This window comes from Pongo abelii, chromosome 20 (genome assembly GCF_028885655.2).
Source record: "Pongo abelii isolate AG06213 chromosome 20, NHGRI_mPonAbe1-v2.0_pri, whole genome shotgun sequence".
NCBI classification, from domain to species: domain Eukaryota; kingdom Metazoa; phylum Chordata; class Mammalia; order Primates; family Hominidae; genus Pongo; species Pongo abelii.
In genome coordinates this window covers 62648874-62674190 of record NC_072005.2, presented here as the reverse complement: position 1 = coordinate 62674190, position 25317 = coordinate 62648874, and the positions used below count along the sequence as shown (strand labels likewise).

The following is a 25317-nucleotide window of genomic DNA, read 5'->3' as shown; positions in this document are numbered from 1 at the left end:
ATAAGATAAATCTAATTCAATCTTTGGAATTCCTACTTAATTTCATTAAAAGAGGAAAGGTTTTCATTAACCTACCTACCCTCCAGGAAAAGATGTTTTCTTTGTGTGTGTGTGCTACCCTGATTGTTTTGATTATTTTGATTATGATAAAACGGTTTGTAAGAGTAGATAGTACTTCCTGCTCCCTACCTTCAACATTCAGAGAATAAAAAAATATACAGCTTCAATGGATGTATAAATAGTATCAACAGAAACACTTTACAAACTAGGACTAGATATTCTTCAAATTAATTTTTTTTTTTTTTTGAGATAGAGTGTTGCTCTGTCACCCAGGCTGGAGTGCAGTGGTGCAATCTCAGCTCACTGCAACTGCTGCCTTCTGGGCTCAAGTGATCCTCCTGCCTCGACCTCCCAAGTAGCTGGAATTACGGGTGCCAGCCACCACACCCAGCTAATTTTTTGGTATTTTAATCAAAATTTTTAGTATTTTGGTATTTTTGGTAGAGATGGGGTTTTACCATGTTGGCTAGGCTGGTCTTGAACTCCTGCCCTCAAGTAATCTGCCCACCTTGGCCTCCCAGAGTGCTGGGATTACAGGCATGAGCCACCATGCCCAGCTACCTTTTACACTTTTACAGAACTTATACCAATTCTTCTCAAAATATTCCGAGAATTGAAGGGGAGGGAATTCTTCCTCATTCTATGAACCAAACATTGTCCTGATACCAAAACCAGAAAAGGACACACACAAAAGAAAACTACAGGCCAACGTCTCTCATGAACATAGATGCAAAAATCTTCGACAAAATTGTAGCTAACCAAATCTAAGAACACATCAAAAAGATCATTCCCCATGATCAAGTGGGATTCATCTCAGGGTTGCAAGGGTGGTTCATCAGCAGACTAAAGGACAAAAACCACACGATCATCAAGACATGCAGAAAAGCATTTGATGAAATTTAACGTTTACAAGAAAAACAACAACCCCATCAAAAAGTGGGCAAAGGATATGAACCGACACTTCTCAAAAGAAGATATTTATGTAGGCAACAGACACATGAAAAAATGCTCATCGTCACTGGCCATCAGAGAAATGCAAATGAAAACCACAATGAGATACCATCCCACACCAGTTAGAATGGCGATCACTAAAAAGTCAGGAAACAACAAGTGCTAGAGAGGAAGTGGAGAAATAGGAACATTTTATACTGTTGGTGGGACTGTAAACTAGTTCAACCATTGTGGAAGTCAGCGTGACAATTCCTCAGGGATCTAGAACTAGACATACCATTTGACCCAGACATCCCATTACTGGGTATATACCTAAAGGATTATAAATCATGTTGCTATAAAGACACATGCACATGTATGTTTATTGTGGCACTATTCACAATAGCAAAGACTTGGAACCAACCCAAATGTCCATCAATGATAGACTGGATTAAGAAAATGTGGCACATATACACCATGGAATACTATGCAGCCATAAAAAAGGATGAGTTCATGTCCTTCGTAGGGACATGGATGAAGCTGGAAATTATTATTCTGAGCAAACTATCACAAGGACAGAAAACCAAACACCGCATGTTCTCACTCATAGGTGGGAACTGAACAATGAGAACACTTGAACACAGGAAGGGGAACATCACACACCGGCGACAGTTGTGGGGTGGGGGGAGGGGGGAGGGAGCATTAGGAGATATACCTAATGTAAATGATGAGTTAATGGGTGCAGCACACCAACAGGGCACATGTATACATATGTAACAAACCTGCACGTTGTGCACATGTACCCTAGAACTTAAAGTATAAAAGAAAAGACGAACAAAGAAAAAAATATTCAACATCCCTTTATGATAAAACGCAGAAGAAACATAACTCAGAACAATAAAGGCCATGTATGACAAACCCACAGCTAGCATTATACTGTATGTGGAAAAGAAGAAAGCCTCTCCTCTAAGAACTGGCACACAGGGTGCCCACTTCCACCACTCCTATTTAACACAGTACTGGAAGTCTTAGCCAGAGCAATTAGGGAAGAAAAAGAAACAAAGGACATCAAAATTGGAGAAGTCGTCAAATTGTTCTTGTTTGCAGGCAATACAGTCTTACATTTAGAAAAGCCTACAGATTCCACCAAAAGACGGAGAACTAATAAAGGAATTCAGTAAAGTTGTGGAATCAACATACAAAAATGTTGATTTTTGGATAAATTTTTCAGTATGATGCAAGTTTTTATATAGTAAATGAACTCAGTATGATGCAAAAATCAACATAAAAACAGTAGCATTTCTAAACACCAATAATGAACTAGCTGAAAAAGAAAGCAATGTCCTTTATAATAGCTACAAAAAAGTACCTAGAAATAAATTTAACTAAGGAGGTAAGAAATATCTATAGTAAAAACCACAGAATACTGAAAAAAATTGAAGAGGATAGATAAAAATGGAGACATCTAATGCTCATGGATTAGAAGAATGTTGTTAAAATGGCCATCCTACCCAAAGCAATCTACAGATTCAATGCAATCCCTATCAAAACACCAACGACATTCTTCACAGAAATAGAAAAACAATCCTAAGATTTGTATAGAACCACAAAAGATCCCAAATAGCCCAAACAATTTTGAGCAAAAAGAACAAACCTGGAGGCGTATTACCTGACTTCACAAAGCTATAGTAACCAAAACAGCATGGCACTGTCATGAAAACAGACATAGACCAACGGAACAGATAATTCAGAAATCCATATATTTACAGTCAACTCTTTCTTTTTTAATGTATTGCTCAGGACTTGTTAGAATATTTAAAAATTTTTTTTAATACTTTAATTTCTAGGGTACATGTGCACAATGTGCAGGTTTGTTACATAGGTATACATGTGCCATGTTGGTTTGCTGCACCCATTAACTCATCATTTGCATTAGGTATTTCTCCTAATGCTATCCCTCCCCCATCCCTGCACCCTATGACACGCCCTAGTGTGTGATGTTCCCCACCCTGTGTCCAAGTGTTCTCATTGTTCAATTCCCACCTATGAGTGAGAACATGAGGTGTTTGGTTTTCTGTCCTTGCGATAGTTTCCTCAGAATGATGGTTTCCAGCTTCATCCATGTCCCTACAAAGGGCATGAGCTCATCCAACTCATTTTCAAAGACACCAAGATTAGGGAAAGTGCACTGTGTTCAATAAGTGGTACTGAGAAAACTGTATAACCATATGCAGAATGAAACTAGACCCCTGTCTCTCACCGTGTACAAAAATCAACTCAAGATAGATTAAGTACTTAAACATAAGACTTGAAACAATAAAACTACCAGAAGAAAACATAGGGAAAGCTCTTCTGAATACTAGGTCAAGGCAAATATTTTGTGGCTAAGGCTTCAAAAGGACAGGCAACAAAAGCAAAAATAGACCGATAGAAATACGTGGTGGCTCACGCCTGTAACCCAAGCACTTTGGGAGGCCAAGGCAGGTGGATCATGAGGTCAGGAGATCGAGACCATCCTGGCCAACATGGTGAAACTCCATCTCTACTAAAAATACAAAAATTAGCTGGGTGTGGTGGCACATGCCTGAAATCCCAGCTACTGGGGACACTGAGGCAGGAGAATCACTTGAACTAGGGAGTTGGAGGTTGCAGTGAGCTGAGATGGTGCCACTGTACTCCAGCCTGGTGACAGAACAAGACTCTGTCCCCCCTCCCAAAAAAACCCTGCAGAATGGGAGAAAATATTTGCAAAATAATGATCTGGCAAGGAACTAATACCCAGAATATACGAGGAACTCAAACAACTGTATAGCAAAACTCCAAGTAATCCGTTTAAGAAGTGGGTAAAAACCTGAACAGACATTTCTCAAAAGACATCCAAATGACCAACAGATATGAAAAGAGATTCAGCATTACTCATCATCACAATCTCACTGTGGTTTTGATTTGCATTTCCCTCTAGTTGGAATGGCTATTATCAAAAAAGACAAAAAATAAATGCTGGCAAGGATGCAGAGAAAGAAACTACTTTCCACTGTTGGTAGAAATGTAAATTAGCACAGCCATTATGGAAAACAGTGTAGAGGGGTCTCAAAAAACTGAAAATAGATTAATACCCTATGATCCAGTGATCTGGTGATTTACCCGAAGTATATCAAAGGCATGTCAGTACTCTCATGTTTACCACCCCACTATTCACAATAGCTAAGATATGTAAGCTACCTAACTGTCCATCAGCAGACAAATGGATAAAGCAAGCGTGGTACACACAAGGGAACATGATCATGATTCAGCCTTCAAAAAATCCTGCCATTTGTGACAACATGGATGAGCCTGTAGTTCATTGTGTGAAGCAAAATAAACCAGGCACGGAAAAATGAAACACTGCATGTATTTTACTCATATGTGGGAGTTAAACGGAGCAAATGGGACCGTGGAAGCAGGGGATATAATTGTATTAGAGGCTGGCAAGGGGAGGAGGGGAGGATGGGGAGAGGATGGCTCATGGGTGCTAAGATTACAGGTAGATGGGAGAAATGGGTGCAGGTGTTCTGCAGCACTGAAGGTGAATATGGTGAATGTAACTTATTGTCTATTCTCAAAAGCTAGAAGGGAGGACTGAGTGTTCACAACAAATGTTTGGGGTGATGAATATGCTAAGCACCCTGATTTGATCATGCCACATTGTATACAGGTATCAAAATACCACTTTTGGGCCGGGCACGGTGGCTCACACCTGTAATCCCAGCACTTTGGGAGGCCAAGGCGGGTGGATCATCTGAGGTCGGGAGTTCGAGACCAGCCTGACCAACATGGTGAAACTACCAGAAGTCTCTACTAAAAATACAAAATTAGCTGGGCATGGTGGCACATGTCTGTCATCCCAGCTACTTGGGAGGCTGAGGCAGGAGAATCGCTTGAACCTTGGAGGCAGAGGTCGTGGTGAGCTAAGATCGCACCATTGCTCTCCAGCCTGGGCAACAAGAGCAAAAACCCATCTAAAAAAACCAAAAAACAAAACAAAAATCCCTCCATAAATATGTACAGTTATGTGTCAACTAAAATACAGGAAAAACCTGCAGCAAATGTATCTATTTTTGACAAAGATTAGGGGTCAGCAAATCTCCCAAAAGGAGCCAGGCATTTTCGGCTTTGGGGCCATTTGCTCTCTGGCACCACTACTTAGCTGCTCCTGTGCTGTGAAAGCAGTTGTAGACAATTTGTCAACAAAGAAGAAAAGCTGTGTTCCAATAAATCTTTATTTACAAAAATGGGCAATGGGCTAGATTTGACACACAAGCCCTACAGAGAATCCCGTAAGAATGTTAGCTGTCATTATTAAAAAGTCAAAAAACAGATGCTGCTGAGGTTGCAGGAAAAAATGGAATGCTTATACACTGTTGATGGGAGTGTCAATCAGTTCAGCTATTGTGGAAAGCAGTGTGGAGATTCCTCAAAGAGCTAAAAGCAGAAGTAGCATTGGACCCAGCCATCCCATTACTGGGTATATATACTAAGAGGAATATAAAGCATTCTCCCATAAAGACATATGCACGCAAATGTTCACTGCAGCACTATTCACAATAGCAAAGACATGGAGTCAACCTAAATGCCCATCAAGGACAGATTGGATAAGAAAATGTGGTACATGTACACCATGGAATACTATGCAGCCATAAAAAAGAATGAGATCATGTCTTTTGTGGGAACATGGATGGAACCGGAGGCCATCATCCTAAGGAAACTAAGACAGGAACAGAAAACCAAATACCACATGTTCTCACTTATAAGTGGGAGCTAAATAAGAACACATGAACACAAAGAGGGGAACAACAGATACTGGGGTCTACTTGAGGTTGGAGGGTGGCAGGAGGGTGAGAAGCAGAAAAAAAATAACGACTGGGTACTGGGCTTAATACCTGGGTGAGGAAATAGGCTGTATAACAAACCCCTATGACACAAGTTTACCTACGTAACAAACCTTCACATGTACCCCCAAAACTAAAAGCTTGAAAAAAGAATGTTAGCTGTCAGTACTTCTGTTTAGTTTTGTACTCTCTCCACTATTTATATTTGATATTCCACTATTATTTATATTTACCTAATTTATATTTGGTAGGAAAGCAATCACATAAAGAAGAGGTATAAAAGTGGAAAAAAGGTGAAAGTTAACATTTGTATGTAGGTATGTATGCCTAATTACTCGAACAATTTTAAATTATATGCAGTTATTAAATTGGGCTGGTAACAAATGTAACTATAAAATCCCAAACAAAATCTAATAACAATTTAAATATGAGATCAAATGAACAGCAACTATAGAGGTAAGAAATGTGCATAATTTAGAAAAGCGGCACATCTGTTTTAAGAGCTTTAAAATGCGGCTGCTAGATAAAAGCTTGATGTGGTGAGGCACAGGCAGATTCCCAACACATCAGTGATCCTTCGTCAGTATATCATCATCCAAGAAGTCCTGCTGATATTTTTATCAGGACAAGAAACTCAATGTTTTTATGAAAAGCCAAAACTAGACAAGAGGATTCTAAGAAGAATGATATTCACTCTGTTGATGCTCTAGGCTGCACTTTAACATCTATGATAGAAAGTCACCATTTCCGGGGGCTGCACACAGATGTGCTAAATTTTGAAATATTTATGTTCATGAATTCCTACTTTACATTTAGCCCCCAAAGTAATGAGCAAATGGAATAGGTCTCAATCGAATGGTATAAAAGAGACAAGATGACAGATTAATTCAATACAGTACACTCCTCACTCCAGAAAAACAAACAAATCTTTAAAGTCTCCCTGAAAAAACTGCTGCAAATAAATTTGAGACTATGACGAAGCATGCATTACGTAAACAGCTCTTCCAACCCACGATAATGATCAACAGCTCAGTGGATTTTTTTTTTTTGAGATGGAGTTTTGCTTTTGTTGCCCAGACTACAGTACAGTGATATGATCTCAGCTCACTGCAATCTCCGTCTCCTGGGTTCAAGTGATTCTCCTGCCTCAACCTCCCCAGTAGCTGGGATTACAGACACCCTCAACCATACCCGGCTTTTTTTCTTTTTGAGACAGTCTCGCTCTGTCGCCCAGGCTGGAAGGCAGTGGCGCATCTCGGCTCACTGCAAGCTCCGCCTCCCGGGTTCACCCCATTCTCCTGCCTCAGCCTCCCGAGTAGCTGGGACTACAAGCACCCACCACCACGCCCAGCTAATTTTTTGTATTTTTAGTAGAGACGGGGTTTCACTGCGTTAGCTAAGATGGTCTCGATCTCTTGACCTCGTGATCCACCCACCTCGGCCTCCCAAAGTGCTAGGATTACAGGCGTGAGCCACTGCGCCCGGCCTAATTTTTGTATTTTTAGTAGACGGGGGATTTCGCCATGTTAGTCAGGCTGCTCTCAAACCCCTGACCTCAGATGATCCACCTGCCTTGGCCTCCCAAAGTGCTGGGATTATAGGCACGAGCCACTGTGCCCAGCCTATTAGAAGGATTTTGAAGAGTTAAAAAACTGCATATGACTTTTGTAACCCCAGCACTTTGGGATCCTGAGGCAGGTGGATCACCTGAGGTCAGGAGTTTGAGATTAGCCTGGTCTACATGGTGAAACCCCATCTCTACTAAAAATACAAAAATTAGCCGGGCATCGTGGCGTGTGCCTATAGTCCCAGCTACTCGGGAGGCCGAGGCAGGAGAATTGCTTGAACCCAGGAGGCAGAGGTTGCAGTGAGCCGAGATTGCACCATTGCACTCCAGCCTGGGCATAGAGTAAGACACTGTCTCCAAAAAAAAAAAAAAAAAAAAAAAGGGAAACTGCACGACTTTTAAATGCACTTTAAAAAAACAATGTTATTACTGATAAGGTAAATAGCCAAAATGATGTACCACGTTTGACATGTGAGGCTGACAATATCCACGATGCGTGACCGGACCCTGCTTTGTGATGGGTGAAGGAAAACGTCCTCCTACATTAGTCGAAGTGTAAATGGGTGCCATCTTTTTGGACGGTACTTTAGCAATCTTTATCCATTTTAAATACAATTAGACCCAGCCTTGTGTAAAACAGCAAGACTGAAGACCATTTAGGAGTCGAATAACAGGTGGGTTAATTTAAGCACCAACATGCCCTGCATCCTTAAAAATGCACAAGAATCAGCACAGAAAGCTGCCCCATCTGTAAGGCTCTTAACACCACACACGTGTGCAGAACGTCTTTGGGTGATGAGCAGAAAACAGGCAGGAGATACCAAGGAGGCAGGGAAGGACACACTTCCTGCCACAACTTCTAGTATTGCTGCTCTTTCAAATTAATACTGAAAAAGGCCAGGCGCAGTGGCTCGCGCCTGTCATCCCAGAACTTTGGGAGGCTAAGGTGGGTGGATCACCTGAGGTCAAGAGTTCGAGACCAGCCCGGGCAACATGGGGAAACCCCGTCTCTACTAAAAATATGAAAATTAGCCGGACTTGGTGGCAGGCGCCTGTAATCCCAGCTACTCAGGAGGCTGAGGCAGGAGAATTGCTTGAACATGGGAGGTGGAGGTTGCAGTGAGCAGAGATCACGCCATTGCCCTCCAGCCTGGGCAAAAGAGAGACTTTGTCTAACACACACGCACACACACACCAAAAATCACCAAATACTAAAAAGTACCTCCCATTAAAAAATCATTTTAGTAGAAGCCAAGTAGACATAAATGAATTTCACCAAAACAATGGACGTATTCTTACCATTACCCATCCATAGAAGACCAAAAAACTAGGTACACGTGAACACTGATGATAGAACATTGAAGTTTATGTGCTGTATTGCTCAAAATAGAACCATAGCAAGAAAATAAGCTTTTCTACACATTCCTATAAATATTTAGGGACAATATTGACTATTGGTAAATGGAAAAATACTTATTTCTGAGCACATGTTTAAAAGCTTACATCCCAACCACAGAACAATTAAGGTTTTCTAGGTTTTTCTCCCCCTTCTGAGTTAACATAAACCACCTGAATACATGGAAATTGAAAGCAAAACACAGAAGACAAAGACTCTCAACTTAGGCAATGAAATTAAGAAAGAAGGTTATTTGAGAGAATGAATTTCGGATTGTCATATCTAAACACTTCTATATATACATAATTTGAATTAAACATTTCCCTTACCACACTACACAATCTGTTAAAGGGGCTAGAGGACCAAGACGTGAACCAGGGCTGTAAAAACCAACAAAAACCTCACGACTGGGTAAGGAAATGAGTATGGTTTAGGGACAGTGATCTTATTTTTAGGATGAGGTGACTGAACAGGTTCATACGTTCAGTTCAGAGCTGAGAATAAATAAAGGTAGAAGAAGCAAGAAGATGATGAAGACTTTGTCTATATCCTGTCTTAGGTGACTCAAAGCATTTCAACTTTATATAGCATATATATATACACACACACACACACATATATACATACATACATATGTGTGTATATGTATTTTTTTTTTCTTCTTGAGACAGTCTTGCTCTGTCACCCAAGCTGAAGTGCAGTGATGTGATCTCAACTCACTGCAACCTCTGCCTCCTAGGTTCAAGTGATTCTCCTGCCTCAGCCTCCCGAGCAGCTCACCACCGTTTTACAGGTGCTCACCACCACACCCGGCTGATTTTTTGTATTTTTTTAGTAGGGGAGGGGCTTCACTATGTTGGCCAGGCTGGTGTGGAACTCCTGACCTCAGGTAATCTGCCCACCTCGACCTCCCAAAGTGCTGGGTTACAGGCATGAGCCACTGCACCCGGCCTTACATAGCATATTAATATACAAGGGGCACCACCGTCCTCACTCCAGGGTTCGAAGCTGAGGTTCTGTCGTGTTGACTGGGTTGCTCTGTTTCAGGGGAAATTGCGTTAATGCATATGGGATGATAACGCCCGGTATTTCCCAGTCGTCACAGAGTGGGAACTGATCAAACCCCAGAGAAAAATGACTGGATGGCGTAAGGATTAATTTCGGATAGGCACAGTCAGTTTCTCCCGTGAAGTCGGGTGGGTGAGGAGTTGGGGAGAAGCTAATTATTCGAGTCCAGGCAGGATTACAGCTGGAGGGAGGTAAAGGAAGGCTGCTGGTTGAGGTTATTTTCTGAGGATGAGTGACTTCCCTAAGCTTGCATTTTGTCTCTATGCTTTTTCTACAGACCGTACCCCTCCCACCTCACCTTTCTACGCAGGTGTCCTGAATGATTAGAAAGAAGCAGTTAAGATTACAGGGCTTGAAGTCTCAGACCCAGCTTTGAATGATTTGCCGCTTTCTACCCCAGGCAAGCCATTTAACTTATCTGGGGCTCAGCTTCCTCCCTTGGTAAACAGGACAAACAACACCGTCAGAATTATATGACATTTCAATAACTAAGTTAGGGTTAACCATAGTATTTGCACAATTAGCACCATAACACCCTCTGGACTCCTACCAAATGCAGACCAGACATTAGCTAATCCCGACATTCAAGTTGCAGTACCCCCTACTCTGTACTCTTATTTTTTACTTGAGACCAAGTCTCACTCTGTCACCCAGGCTGGAGTGCAGTGGCATGACCTTGGCTCACTACAACCTCTGCCTCCTGGGTTCAAGCAATTTTCCTGTCTCAGCCTCCCTAGAAGGTGAGATTATAGGCACATGCCACTATGCCCGGCTCGTTTTTGTACTGTTATTAGAGATGAGGATTTCACCATGTTGGCCAGGCTGGTCTCTATCTCCTGACCTCGGATGATCCACCTGCCTCGGCCTCCCAAAGTGCTGGGATTACAGGCGTGAGCCACTGCACCCAGCCCTCTGTACAGTATTTTAGACCAAATGTCTGAAAAGGACGAGAGACTTACCTAAATATCCCAAGTAAATATAAGGTTTTAAAGGAAGATCTTTTCAGCAAAATGGGGTAACTGGACTTTGTTCTTTCGAGGAATCCTTTGGTCCTGGGCTTTGAGCAGCCAGAAGGGAGAGGGTGGGGGCACCTAGTAAACTCAATATGCAGGTTCTAATCAGCAGTGGAGAACAAAAGCAGGAAGGGCAGAGAGCAAGACAGGAGGAACACTCACCAACTTCACACCTCACCTCCAAGAGCAGGTCCAGCTCTGGGCCAGCTGGCAATCATGGAAAAAAGAAGGCCACGCCCAGCTCCACGCCCACGTGGCGATAGTTCCTGGGGAGCGCCCAGCTCCATGCCCACGTGACGATAGTTCCTGGGGAGCGCTGAGCCAGTGATGTTGCTGCTGCTCATTGGCTGCAACCGGCTCTGAACCACCAGCCCCAGGGAACAGGTACTTTTCTGCACCTGTGTGCACCACTTACAGGTGCTGCTGCTGGCAAGAGGCTGCCTTTACCCCCACACACCTGTGCTCGGGGCGCCCAGATGCTTACAGCCTTCAGCTGGCTGTCCCGGAGCAATTAGTGTGTGTGTGTGTGTGTGTGTGTGTGTGTGTGTGTGTGTTAGAGAGAGAGTGTGTGTGTGAGAGAGTATGTGTGAGAGAGAGAGAGAGTGCATGTGTGTGTGAGAGAGTGTGTGTGTGAGAGAGAATGTGTATGTGTGAGGCAGAGACAGTGTGTATGTGTGTGAGAGAATGTGTGTGAGATAGTGTGTGTGTGAGTGTGTGAGAGAGACAGTGTGTGTGAGACAGAGTGTGTGTGTGTGAGAGGGTGTGTGTGAGAGACAGTATGTGTGAGAGAGACAGAGAGTGTGTGTGTGAGACTGTGTATGATAGAGTGTGTGTGTGAGAGTGTGTGTGTGTTGGGTGCCCTTATTTTACATAATCCGGAAGTTGCACTTGGCATTTTTTTTATTTTTTGTGTATTGACAAATTATAATTGTATATTTTCCTGGGGTCCAGTGTGATCTTCTACGTATACAATGTCAAATGATTAAATCAAGCTAACACATCTGTTGCCTTGAATACTTATTTTTTTGTGGTGAGAACACTTGAAATATACTCTCTTAGCAATCTTGAAACAGAAGTTTATACTTTTGATAAAGTCCCATGTATTTATTTTTAGTTCTTTTGATGTGGAGTCTTGCTCTGTGACCCAGGCTGGAGTACTCAGTGCAAACTCCGCCTCCGGGTTCAAAGGATTCTCCTGCCTCAGCCTCCTGAGAAGCTGGGACTACAGGTGTGTACCACCACGCCCAGCTAATTTTCAAATTTTTACTAGAGATGGGGTTTCACTATGTTGGCCAAACTGATCTCGAACTCCTGACCTCAGGTGATCCACCCGCCTCGGCCTCCCGAAGTGCTGGGATTACAGGCATGAGCCACTGTGCCTGGCCAAATGTGTTTGAAAATTCCATTTGAAGAATTTATGGTGAATGCATTTTAAAATTTATAGTCTCTCCTTAGGTCATGAAGGTCTTCTGATTAGTTAACTTTTAGAAAGTGTAGTGTCTTTCCTTTCATATTTAGATTTATACTATACTTGGAATTAATTTTGTATATGGTATGAGGTAGGAATTCAGATTTTTTTCTTCCACGTATGACCAATCAATTTAGCACCATTTGTTAAAATACCACCCTTTCCCTAGTGTTTTGTAATGTCAGGTTGTCAGAAGTCACGTGATCATGTTTGTGACCTTCTGTTCTGGACTCTATTCTGTTTCCCTAGTATATTTCTCCAATCTCTAATTAAATGCATGGAAAATACCATACTGTGCTAGCTATCCTGAACTCTTTACACTTCTTTTTTTTCTTTTTCTTTTTTTTTTTTTTTTTCGAGAACGAGTCTCGCACTGTCACCTGGGCTGGAGTGCAATGGCATGATCTCAGCTCACTGCAACCTCCGCCTCCCCAGTTCAAACGATTCTCTTGCCTCAACCTCCCTAGTAGCTGGGATTACAGGCGCCTGCCACCACGCCTGGCTAATTTTTTGTATCTTTAGTAGAGACGGGGTTTCACCATGTTGGTCAGGCTGGTCTCGAACTCCTGACCTTGTGATCCACCCACCTGGGCCTCCCAAAGTGTTGGGATTACAGGCGTGAGCCATCGCGCTTGGCCACATTTCTTCATATACTTTAGAATTTGCTTGTAAATTTCCACTAGAGTACTTTGGGAATTTTATGGTAATTGCAATAACTTTATGAATACAGCCGAGGAAAATTGTCATCTTTGAAAGACAGTGTTCCTGTTCATGAAGTTTGTATATTTCTCCATTTATTAGGTATTCTTTAATTTTTTCTTTTGAGACAGAGTCTAACTCTGTTGCCCAGGCTGGAGTGCAGTGGTGCAAGCACAGCTTACTACAGCCTCGACCTCCTGGGCCGAAGTGATCCTCCCCACTTGGCCTCCCAAAGGGATGGGATTACAGGCGTGAGCCACTGGGCCTGGCCATGGCACAACTGTTTTTTTTTTTTTTTGGAGACAGTGTTTTGCTCTTGTTGCCCAGGCTGGAGTGCAATGGCGCGATCTCGGCTCAACACAACCTCCACCTCCTGGGTTTAAGGGATTCTCCTGCCTCAGCCTCAAAAGTAGCTGGGACCACAGGCATGCACCACCACGCCCGGCTAATTTTGTATTTTTAGTAGAGATGGGGTTTCTCCATGTTGGCCAGGCTGGTCTCAAATTCCTGACCTCAGGTGATCCACACGCTTCAGCCTCCCAAAGTGCTGGAATTACAGGCGTGAGCCACCGCACCTGGCCACAACTGTTATTGCTTATTCCTATTTGAGATTATTGACACCAGAATAAAAGAAATTTTGTTATGCTTTTAAAAACTGCTTAATAGTACATAGGAATACATTTTATTTTCATATATCGAGTTGTTGTGTGTGGGATCTTATTAAATTCACTTTTTAATTATTATTTTTTAATCCCCTGGGTTTACCGGGATTATCAGTTCTTGTTCTACATATGTAATCATATTGTTTGTGAAAAATGACAATTTTATTTCCATCTTTATAATGTTGTGTTTATTATTCCTCTTGTTGCCCTGTTACACTGACTAGGACCTCCAGTGCAAAGTTAAATAAAAGTTGTGGACACTGGTTGGGTTTTTTTGCTCTCATTTTTAACTTAGGGAAAGAATTTTCACTATTCTCCAAGGAACACGTTAGCAGTAATTTTTTAAAGCCCTTCCTCAAATTAAATAAGTCACCATCGGTTCCAAGTCTGCCAAGTGTTTTTTAAAAATCATAAATTGATGTTGAATTTTATCAACTTTTTTTTTTTTTTGCATCAACTATGTTGGTCTTCCTGAATCTGAAATAATTCCTGCCGACTTTGTGTTCTTATTCTGTCATGTCACTGAGGCCCTGCCATGTTTATCTCAGCACGTTCCATCCACAGGCACATGATATCCATTTGTCTTCTTATTGGTGATGTTAACTTTGAGCACTTGGCTAAGGCACTATCTACCCTGTTTTCCCACTACTGTTACTTTGTAATTCACATGTAGTTTCTGGGGAGAACCTTAAAGACTCATGTGAGTACATCGAGTCTCCATCTACTGGTTTCAGCACCTTCTGATGGTTTCTCTGACACCACATTTCTTCATTCATTTATTTGCTTTTTTTTTTTTTTTTTTTTGAGACCGAGTCTTATTCTGTCACCCAGGCTGTAGTGCAGTGGCACAATCTCACCTCACTGCAACCTCCACCTCCTGGGTTCAAGTTATTCTGCCTTCAGCCTCCTGAGTACCTGTGACTACAGGCATGCACCACCACGCCCGGCTAATTTTTGTATTTTTAGTAGAGACGGGGTTTTACCACGTTGGCCAGGCTGGTCTTGAACTCCTGACCTCAGATGATCCACCTGCCTCAGCTTCCCAAAATGCTGGGATTACAGGAGTGAGCCACGGCACCTGGACTACTTTCAAAATATTCTTTTTCTTTTGCAATTGCCTTTTGCAATTGCTGCATCTCCTTTGCTGTGTGTCTGTTGTTTAAATTCTTTTAAATGAAGACAAGAACTGAGGCTCACGACTGTCGTCCACATTTCTACCATTATTTGGTTTGATGATTAAATTATTCCAGATTTGGCCAGTGGGAACTCATTCAATCAGGCTCCTTGTTCCTATTGCTATGTCCCCATTATTATTATTATTTTTCAGAGACAACGTCTCACTCTGTTGCCCAGGCTGGAGTGCAGTGATACATCATGGCTCACTGCAGCCTTGAGATTCTGGGCTCAAGTGATCTTCCCACTTCAGCCTCCCAAATAGCTGGGACCACAGGCATGCTCCATCATGCCCAGGTGATTTGTAAAACATTTATAATGTAGATGGGGACTCCCTATGTTGCCCAGGCTGGTCGCTAACTCTTGGGCTCAAGCAACCCTCCACCTTAACCTCCCACAGTGCTGAGATTACAGGTGCAAGCCACTGGCCTGGCCCCCATTGTTCTCTGAGCATTGTCTTACTTCTGGCACAAGATGTTCCAGGCCCATTCTGTACATTCCCAGCACCAACTGCGGAGTCAGCTCTTTCTCTGAAGATTCTTGGTTCCTTTAATGAGGAACAGTACTTAGAAAACAATACCTGAGCACCAGTGTGCTGTTTCTATGATACCATCGTTTCTACACTTAAGTTCCTTTTTCATGGCTGAATAGTACTCCATTGTGCATAAGTACCACATTTTCTTTATCCATTCATCTGTTGATGGACACTTAGGTGCTTCCAAATCTTGGCTATTGTGAATAGTGCTGCAATAAACATGGAAGTGCAGATATCTCTCTGATTTACTGATTTCTTTGGGGTATATACCTAGCAGTGGGATTGCTAGGGTGGAGGTTGAAGATCCCAACTGCTCTGGCTTTTGAAATAAAATGTCTTCAGAATTAAGCAACCAAACTGAGCTGGGCGTAGTGCTCACACCTGTAATCCCAGCACCTTGGGAGGCCAAGGCAGGTGAATCACGAGGTCAAGAGATCAAGACCATCCTGGCCAACATGGTGAAACCCCGTCTCTGCTAAAAATACAAAAAAATTAGCTGGGAGTGGTGGTGTGCACCTGTAGTCCCAGCTACTCAGGAGGCTGAGGCAGGAGAATCACTTGAACCCAGGAGGTGGAGGTTGCAGTGAGCCGAGATTACACCACTGCACTCCAGCCTGGGCGACAGAGTGAGACTCCATCTCAAAAAAAAGGAAACCAATCTGGATGATACCTGATCGTTACATTGTAAAAAGACAGCTGTTTCAGAAGGGGGAAAAAAAACCATTGTGATTGCTTTCTAGATCTTTGAGTTTTAAATGCTGCCATAACTAATTTAAGAATGTAGTAGTCAGTTAGGACCTTAAAAAGTTAAGAGTTACACTTCATTTTTAGAGCTCCTTAAACATGAGGTGATTTCCTTTTTCCAGTACTTGCTACATTTATTATCTTCCTTAGAAGTTCCTTGTGCACACTTTCCCCAGACACGTTAAGAACAGGTTTCTTCCTTAACAGTTGATGGACCAGTCTATTGGTAAATAAATCACACTCTAAAAAATTACAAATTGCATTTGTGCATATTTTTAATTAAATTTTTCTAATACTCTTGAAGATATGAAGACATATCTCCAAGAGATGTTTACATGACATATTCAAAGACATTCTGGTAGCCAGGAGTAGATGTGGGTTGGAACTCACCTTACCTTCGTGCCCCCAACGCAGTGACTAATCTATGTGTTAACACATGACACTCCATAACGTTGATGGAGCTATTTGGAGGTCATGCCCTACACCAGTTCCCAGAACGAATGGAGCCATTCCAGAGTCAGGACGGCCCACAAAATAGGCAACTGTTTCCCAATTTCTCATTAGGAAACAAAATACCCAGAGGGCCACCAGATCAGTCACCAGAGGGTCCAGATCGATTCATCTCTATTGCTTCATCACAGTGCTAAGAATTCCAGTCCTGTATTATCTTCAGGAAGTCTCCTTCCACTGCAGGTCCCTCCAGTCTTGCCAGCATATCCATTTCATTACTGTCTTTCTTCTCCCTGCGAAGGATAAAAACAAGGTTTTGTTTTCTTACATTTGGTTTTCTTTTGCAGCCCCAAAACAAAGAGACAGAACCTCTAGAACAGAAATTTACCACCTAGGAGACCACCATGGCCCCATGCAGTAGGTCAAGACAAATAGGGGCACTCTCAGGAGCTCAGGAATGAATTCAAAGTGCCTTAGGGTTCAACCAAGACAGCACCCATGATCCCTTGTCCTATGAACGATACCCTTGGATGGCTCCCTCTCTCACTGGACCAGGGCTGGACTGTGGCCAATAAAACAAGGCAGACATGATGGGACATCACTTTCAAGATTAAATAATAAAAGACTGTGGCTCTGTTTTGGGCTGTCAGTCATCTCTCTCTGCCACCGTCTCCCTCTGCCTCTGCCTCTCTCAGCCTCTTGTTCTGGAGGAAGCCAGCTGCAATGTCATGAGCAACTCCCTGGAGAACAACTGAGGCTCCCCTGCCCACAGCCACACAAGTGAGCCTGGAAGCAGATTCAACAGCCCTCATCAAACCCCAGCCAGTGTCTCAACTGAGACCTCGGGAGATATCACGAGCTGGAACCTCTCAGTCACATCGCTATTGTATTTCTGACCCTCAGAAATTGTGTAAGACAATACGCCTTTACATTGCTTTAAGTTACTAAGCGTTGAGGTAATTCACTGCATAGCAATAGACGATTAATACACCAGGAAAAATTGCATCTTTCACCCAGAACCCACCACTGGTTGAGAACATGTGTTAGGCACTATGCTAAGTGTCGTATGTGTGACTTTTCTCTCAGTCATCATAAAATCTCCATGGGGGAAGACACCATCCCAATTTTATAAAGGAGCAAATCGAGGCTCAGAAAGATTAACTTGTTCACGGCTATATAGCTGGTAAGTGATAACAACATACTCAGTTGTTCAGGAAGAAAAGGTGAAGAAATGAAGAAAAGAGAAGACAAAGAAAAGAAAGAAGATATCAGATAGGAGAATCCCAGTTAATGGTTCCTTTAGGTAAAAGTGGGAGTTGGGGGTTTGAACAGCTACATTGAGGGAATTATAAATCCCCAGGAAACAAAGCAGAATGGTAGCAACACCTGAAACAATAGCATTCCAGGTCCACCATCTCACTTTCTATTTTTAGAGACAGGGTCTCACTCTGTTGCCCAGGCTGGAGTGCAGTGGTGTGATCATGGCTCACTGTAGCCTCAACCTCCTGGGCCCAAGTGATCCTCTCGCCTCAGCCTCCTGAGTAGCTGGGACTACAGGTATGCACCACCATGCCTAGTTAATTTTTCTATTTTTTAGTAGAAGACAGGGTTTTGCAATGTTGCCCAGGCTGGTCTGAACTCCAGACTCAAGTCATCCGCCTGTCTCAGTCTCCCAAAGTGCTGGGATTACAGGCATGCACCACTACACCCAGCCCAGCATCTCACGTTTTACAAGGACCTTCTCTTGGGTGATGGGTTTTGCACAGGAAACCTGGTGGAGACTTACAAAATGACCTCTTCTCTCTTCTTTTGGCTTGAGAAGGCCTCGCACAAGGTCAGAATACCATAGACTCCAATCGCATTCTTGCTCAAGTCCAGATGTCTCAGATGTTGGTTTTTGCGGAGCATGGAAGCCATGGCCTGGCAGCAGATGGAGGTGAACAGGCAGTTTTCCAGCCTGTGACACAGAAACAGACAGAAGTCATCACGACTCATCTGAGAGCTCAGCCGGTGTGACAGCTTACAGCCTAGAGATCGCACTGACAGGAATGCGTAATGTTGTTCCAACCGTGTCTCAAAGAGGTGCTGTGTATCATAAATACAATGCCGGCTCCTAAGAGTCCTTAAACAAAGAGTAAAATTCATGGATTATTAGATTAATGGGTTAACGGGTTATCATGGGAGTGGGATGGGTGGCTGTATAAGAAGAGGGAAAGAGATCTGAGCGAGTATACAGCATGCTCAGTGACTCACTAGTGACCCTGCAGAGAGTCCCCACCAGCACTAAGGCTCTCACCAGATGCAGCCCCTCCACCTTGGACTTCTCAGCCTCCACAGTCCTTTTCTTTATATGTCATGCAATCTCAGGTATTCTGTTATAAGCAACAGAAAACAGACTAAGACAGATAGGGTCCATGAATTTTACACTGAGCCAAGTTACTGCTCATGGCCAAAACTAGATTAAAAAAATAATCTCAGTAATACGCCATTTAACATTAGGTATATCTCCAAATGCTATCCCTCCCCCCTCTAAAACTTAAAGTATAATTAAAAAAAATTTTTTTAAATTAAATTAAACAGCAAACCCAAAGGGGACAGGTGGATGAAAAGGACCCAAAGCAGATAATTGTCTTGTTAGCCCCACAGGTATACTGGAAACATAAAATTAATTTTGTGATCTGAAAAAAATATATAAGAATCTCATACAAGCAAAGCCTTAGAAAATACTGCATAAACACTTTCAAGTATAGAAAGTTCTTTTCTACCTGAAAATATATTTCACTCAATCTAAGAGATAAATCAACATTTAAAACCCAAACTAGATTTGAGGCATCAAAGAATCATGACTGGCAGTGAATTCATACTGAATTTAATTTGAGAAGCAAATCATCAACAAAAATGAACACCATTATCCAAACTAATCCTGGAAATGAAAGATGTTCTACAAGACAATAATTTAAATGAGCTAGATTAAATACCAAGATTATGCTAATGGAGAGCAAAAAATTTGGATTGAAAGAGGTAAAATTAGATTCATTTTTTGATCATGAGAGGAGATGTTTACAAGTCTTTTCCAAATACTTAAGGTAACCAAAGAATTAAAAAGAGAATGAATGCTTTTATATCACTGGCTGGTATACATGTTAGCAAAGAGACCATAAAAAACAGGGAAATATATACATAATATATTTTCATATATAAATATATTAATGTTATATATATATTTTAATATTATACATAAATATATAATATAATACATATATTTATAAAATACAAATTATGTATATATAAATATATAATATACAACATAATATGTAAGTATATAATGTATAATATATTGTATATTTACATATATTCATATTTATTTTTATATATTTATTTTTATATACTTATATATAAATAATATATACTTATATGTATAATATATAAAATAAGTACCTACATATAAATAATATCTATAAAATAAGTATATATGTGTCTGTACATATGTGTACATATATGTAGATATCTTATGTATCTTTATATACATATATACGTATATATGTATCTTATGTATCTTTATATACATATATACCTATATGTATCTTATGTATCTTTATATACTTATATATGTATTTTATGTATCTTTATATACATATATATGTATATATGTATCTTTTTTTTTTTTTTGAGACAGAGTCTCACTCTGTGTCCCAGGCTGGAGTACAGTGGCGTGATCTCGGCTCACTGCAAGCTCCGCCTCCCAGCTTCACACCATTCTCCTGCCTCAGCCTCCCGATTAGCTGGGACTACAGGCGCCCACCACCATGCCCAGCTAATTTTTTGTATTTTTAGTAGAGACATGGTTTCACCATGTTAGCCAGGATGGTCTCGATCTCCTGATCTCGTGATCTGCCCCCATCGGCCTCCCAAAGTGCTGGGATTATAGGCGTGAGCCACCGCGCCTGGCCACATGCATCTTTATATACGTATATATGCATATATATGTATCTTTATATACATATATATGCATATATATGTATCTTTATATACATATATATGTATCTTTATATACATATATATGTATCTTTATATACATATATATGTATCTTTATATACATATATATGTATCTTTATATACATATATGTATCTTTATATACATATATGTATCTTTATATACATATATGTATCTTTATATACATATATGTATCTTTATATACATATATGTATCTTTATATACATATATATGTATCTTTATATACATATATATGTATCTTTATATACATATATATGTATCTTTATATACATATATATATATATATCTCCTAAGTGTAAAATTCAATTTCAGAAGACCAGTCATCTCAGATATCAGTCTAAAATTGACAAACTCTTTGTGATCTTTTATTCAACTGGAAGAATATTTTCTAAAACAATTGTTAACACAGATTGCTGCATCCCACCCTCAGAGTTTCTGATTCCCTAGGTCCGAAGTGGGGCCCCAAAATTTGTATGTGTCCTGCCCAGGCGAAACTGCTGCTCATCCACCCTTTGAGAACCACGACTCAGAAGCTTTCCAGTTCTCCAATTCAATGGAGGGAACAATCCAGAAACTTAAAAAGACAGCCCCTTCCTGTTATATATTCCATCCTGAGAGATGCTTATATACAATTCTCCTGGTCTCATAGGAGGAGACAAGGGGCCACTTACTCCAGGATCTGTAATGGACAGTCAGGGTTCTTCAGGGCCTCACACAGCAGGATCACCCCATCATCCTTCAGGCTATTAAAACTCAGGTCAAGACTTTTCAGGGTTTTATTTTTACAGAGCGCAGAGATCATATCCTGACAGCAATTAAAGGTCAAGTCACACTTTCTCAGCCTGCAAAGAAACACAGGTTAAAAACAACAATAACAACAACAACAACAAAAACACCCTTAGGTTTTACTTCTTTGTTTTTGGATTCTGTTTTTATTTGTTTGTTTTTTGCATAGCAGCATAACCAAGATGCAATTAATATACCACACAATTCACCCATTTAAAGTGTACCAAATATTGGTTTTCAGTCTATTTATAAAGTTGTACAATCATCACCACAATTTTAGAATATTTTTGTAAATTCAGTTTAGAATATATTCATCACCCCCCAAGGAAAACCCTGGATACTTTAGAAGCCACTTCTCACTTCCTCCCCCAACTCACCCCAACCCTAACACCACTAATTTGCTTTCTTTTTCTGGATTTGCCTATTTTTGGCATGTCATTTAAATGGAATCATGTAATATGTGACCTTTTGCATTTAGCTTCTTTTATCTACCATAATATTTTGAAGATTTGTCCATGCTGTAGCATGAATCAGTATTTCATTTAACAATTAAATAACACTCCATTGCATGAATACACCATACTTTCTTTATGCCTTCATCAGGGCACAGACACAGGTTGTTTCTAGGTCTTGGGTATTATGAGTATTATGAATAATGCTGCTGTGAACTGTATGCAGGTTTTCATGTGGAGGTGGGTTTTTATTTCTTTTGCGGATACACCTACAAGCAGGACTGATGGCTCATGGATTAAGTCTGTGCTTCACCTTTTGAAGAACTGCCACAGCTGCTTTCCAAAGCAGTGGTACCGTTCCCTGCTTCTTTTTGGAGAACTAACAGTATCAATGTTTCAGGGGGTATTTTGCGCCACCTCTTGCCTTTCACAAACATTAGCTGAGAGTTACTATGCTTGGGGCATTGAATTAGGGGATGGGAATTCACTCAGGCAGGGCCCCTGCCTTTTAGCAGCTCATATTCTCATGTGAGACAAGAAATAAAGAGGGGATTCGATGGTTATGGTTCAGTGATGTCCTAGTAAACCAGCTCTCTAGAGCAAACAAACAAAAGCCCTCATGTGTAGTGATTGCCAGTTTCCATGGTGCAAACACTTCTGCCATGGCTGATTTCAAGCTGTGAAAATGAACTACCTCGTGACAGAGCAGGAGCACCGTGATCTCGGACAGACACTGCCACTTTAAGTTCCAGCTCACTTTCTAGCCTCATGCATTTCAAGGAAATCACTTCTCTCCTAATTACAAGGAGTCAGAAAGAGCAGACAGTAAAACACAGATAAGACAGCTCGGGCACAGAGGGAGGTGGGGGGAAAGTCTCTCGGGTAACTGCCAAACTTCACCCTCATGCCATGAGCCCCAGTATAACAGTGGGCCTTAATAGCACATTCCTTTCCCTTCAGGTGCACTAGGATAGAGAAGCTAAAAGCAGACTCAGGGGATATGCCTGCAGCTGCAGAAAGATGTATGGGAATAGACACACAACTCTCCCTCCCAGATAAGCACAACCAAGAGTCACAGAAGCAGTCCAAGCCTCTGATAAACATTCCCACCTTGAATCCTTAAAAACTCTTAGTCTATAAGAGAGTGTAGCTCTGACCTAACTCGGCCAGAAGCCCCTCTCAGGTTTGTTTTCTCTAAAATAAACCTGTCCTTAACTGTCAAGCCACTTTTGTGTTTCTTTCCTCTTTCTTTAATTCTTACACCTCGAGGTAGTCGTTCTTACAGTGATGAACAGATAGATGTCAATATTCCTTAAATTTAAAATACCCTGCAGTCCCTCTGAGTTCACTCCTGGGTGTCTTGGTACACAGTTTGAAACTCTGCCTCTAGATCACTTGCCTCTGAATCAGAAATAATAACCCTCCTCTTTATTGTGCTTTTCCCCTCAGTGCTAGCACCATGCCTAACATGCAGTAGGCACTTAATAAATATGTGACATAAATGAATATATAACAGGTTCTCTTCATCACCCTGTTCTGCTCCAGGGAATTCCGAGAAGAAAACATTCTGGGACTTACACCAGCCTCTGCAGAGGACATTTCAGGTGTGGCAGGGCATTCCAAATATGCTTGGCCCCTTCATCTTTCAAGGCGTTTTCTGCCAAGCTCAGGTGGGTCAGCATCTTACTCTGCCTGAGACAGGAGGCAAGGCTTTCACAAGTAAGCTGTGTAAGGTTGCAGTTCTCTATCCTATGGGAGAGAAGCACACAGATGACTGAATGGAGAGGGGTCTTTGTCTCACACAGAAGGATGATCCTCTCAGTCAGGGCTCTCCCTCTGGATGCAGAAGCATCCTCACACCTCTGTCATCACCACTCAGGACTTCCAAGCTTTCAAGGAAAGGATGGCAGCTTCGATGTGGGAATGGTGGGATGAAGGCATTGTGGATCAATAAAATTGATAGACTAAAAAGCTTCTGCACAGCAAAAGAAATAATCAGCAGAGTTAAGAGACAGCCCACAGAGTGGGAGAAAATCTTTACAATCTATACATCTGACAAATGACTAATATTCAGTATCCACAAAGAACAAATCAGCAAGAAAAAAAAACAATCCCATTAAAAAGTGGGCTAAGGACACGAATAGACAAATCCTAAAAGAAGATACACAAATAGCCAAAAAGCAAATGGAAAAATGCTTGACATGACTAAGTATCAGGGAACTGCAAATCAAAACCTCAATGCGATACCACCTCACTCCTGCAAGAATGGCTATAATCAAACAATAAAAAAAAGGTGTTGGTGAAAAGGGAACACTTTTACACTGTTGATGGAAATGTAAACTAGTACAGCCACTGTGGAAAACAGTGTGGAGATTCCTTAAAGAACTAAAAGTAGAATGACCATTTGATGCAACGACCCCACTACTGGGAATCCACCCAGAGGAAAAGAAGTCATTATATGAAAAAGATACTTGCACACACATGTTTATAGCAGCACAATTTGCAGTTGCAAAAATATGGAACCAGCCCAAATGCCCATAAATCAACAAGTGGATAAAGAAAATGTCACACACACACACACACACACACACCATGGAATACTACTCAGCCATAAAAAAGGAACAAAATAATGGCATTTGCAGTAACCCAGGTAGAATTGGAGACTATTTTTCTAAGTGAAGTAACTCAGGAATGGAAACCAAACATCGTATGTTCTCACTCATATGTGGGAGCTAAGCTATGAGGACACAAAGGCATAAGAATGACACACTGGACTTTGGGAACTCGGGGGAAAGGGTGGGGGGTGGCAAGGGATAAAAGACTACACATGGGTACAGTGTACACTGCTCGGATGTTGGGCGCGCAAAAATCCCAGAAATCACCATGAAAAAGCTTATTTATGTAACCAGACACCACCTGTTCCCCCAAAACTTATTGAAATAAAAATTAAAACCTGAAAAAAAAAGACTAGGTGCAGTGGCTCACATCTGTAATCCCAACACTTTGGAAGGTCGAGGCAGGTGGATCACCTGAGGTCAGGAGTTCAAGACCAGCCTGGCCAACGTGGCAAAACCCCGTGTCTACTAAAAATACAAAAAGCAGCTGAGTGCGGTGGCAGGCACCTATAATCCCAGCTACTCGGGAGGCTCAGGCAAGAGAATCACTTGAAGCTGGGAGGCAGAGCTTGCAGTGAGCTGAGATCACACCACTGCACTCCAGCCTGGGCAGCAGAGCAAGATTCTGTCTAAAAAAAAAAATTAAAACATAGAAAATAAATATATGGAATTAAGAAGGAAGAGAAACAGACCATCAAAGAATAAATAGCAGACAAGGAGACGGCTGAGGAAGAGACATAATTTCGGAAGTTATAAAAAAGGAAAGACCCATTAAATACATGGGAAGACATGAAAATTAGATAAACTAAGATGAA

At 41.5% G+C, this 25317-nt stretch overlaps 1 protein-coding gene across 2 annotated transcripts in view; it reads right to left on the bottom strand.

Moving 5' to 3' along the window:
• Nucleotides 1-9252: 9252 nt before the first annotated feature.
• NLRP8 (NLR family pyrin domain containing 8) overlaps nucleotides 9253-25317 on the bottom strand; it is a 39326-nt gene continuing 23261 nt past the window's right edge. Inside the window, exons 7-10 of one of the 2 annotated variants that reach the window (XM_024237604.3) lie at nucleotides 23466-23636; nucleotides 21321-21491; nucleotides 18420-18590; nucleotides 9253-10070 (exon numbers count right to left, since the gene is read on the bottom strand). In XM_024237604.3, coding sequence (XP_024093372.3) covers nucleotides 9812-10070; nucleotides 18420-18590; nucleotides 21321-21491; nucleotides 23466-23636 — 772 coding nt within the window. In that variant the 3' untranslated portion in view covers nucleotides 9253-9811. The remainder of the gene's footprint in view (nucleotides 10071-18419; nucleotides 18591-21320; nucleotides 21492-23465; nucleotides 23637-25317) is intronic. The other variant, XM_054539114.2, reaches the window with a different exon arrangement.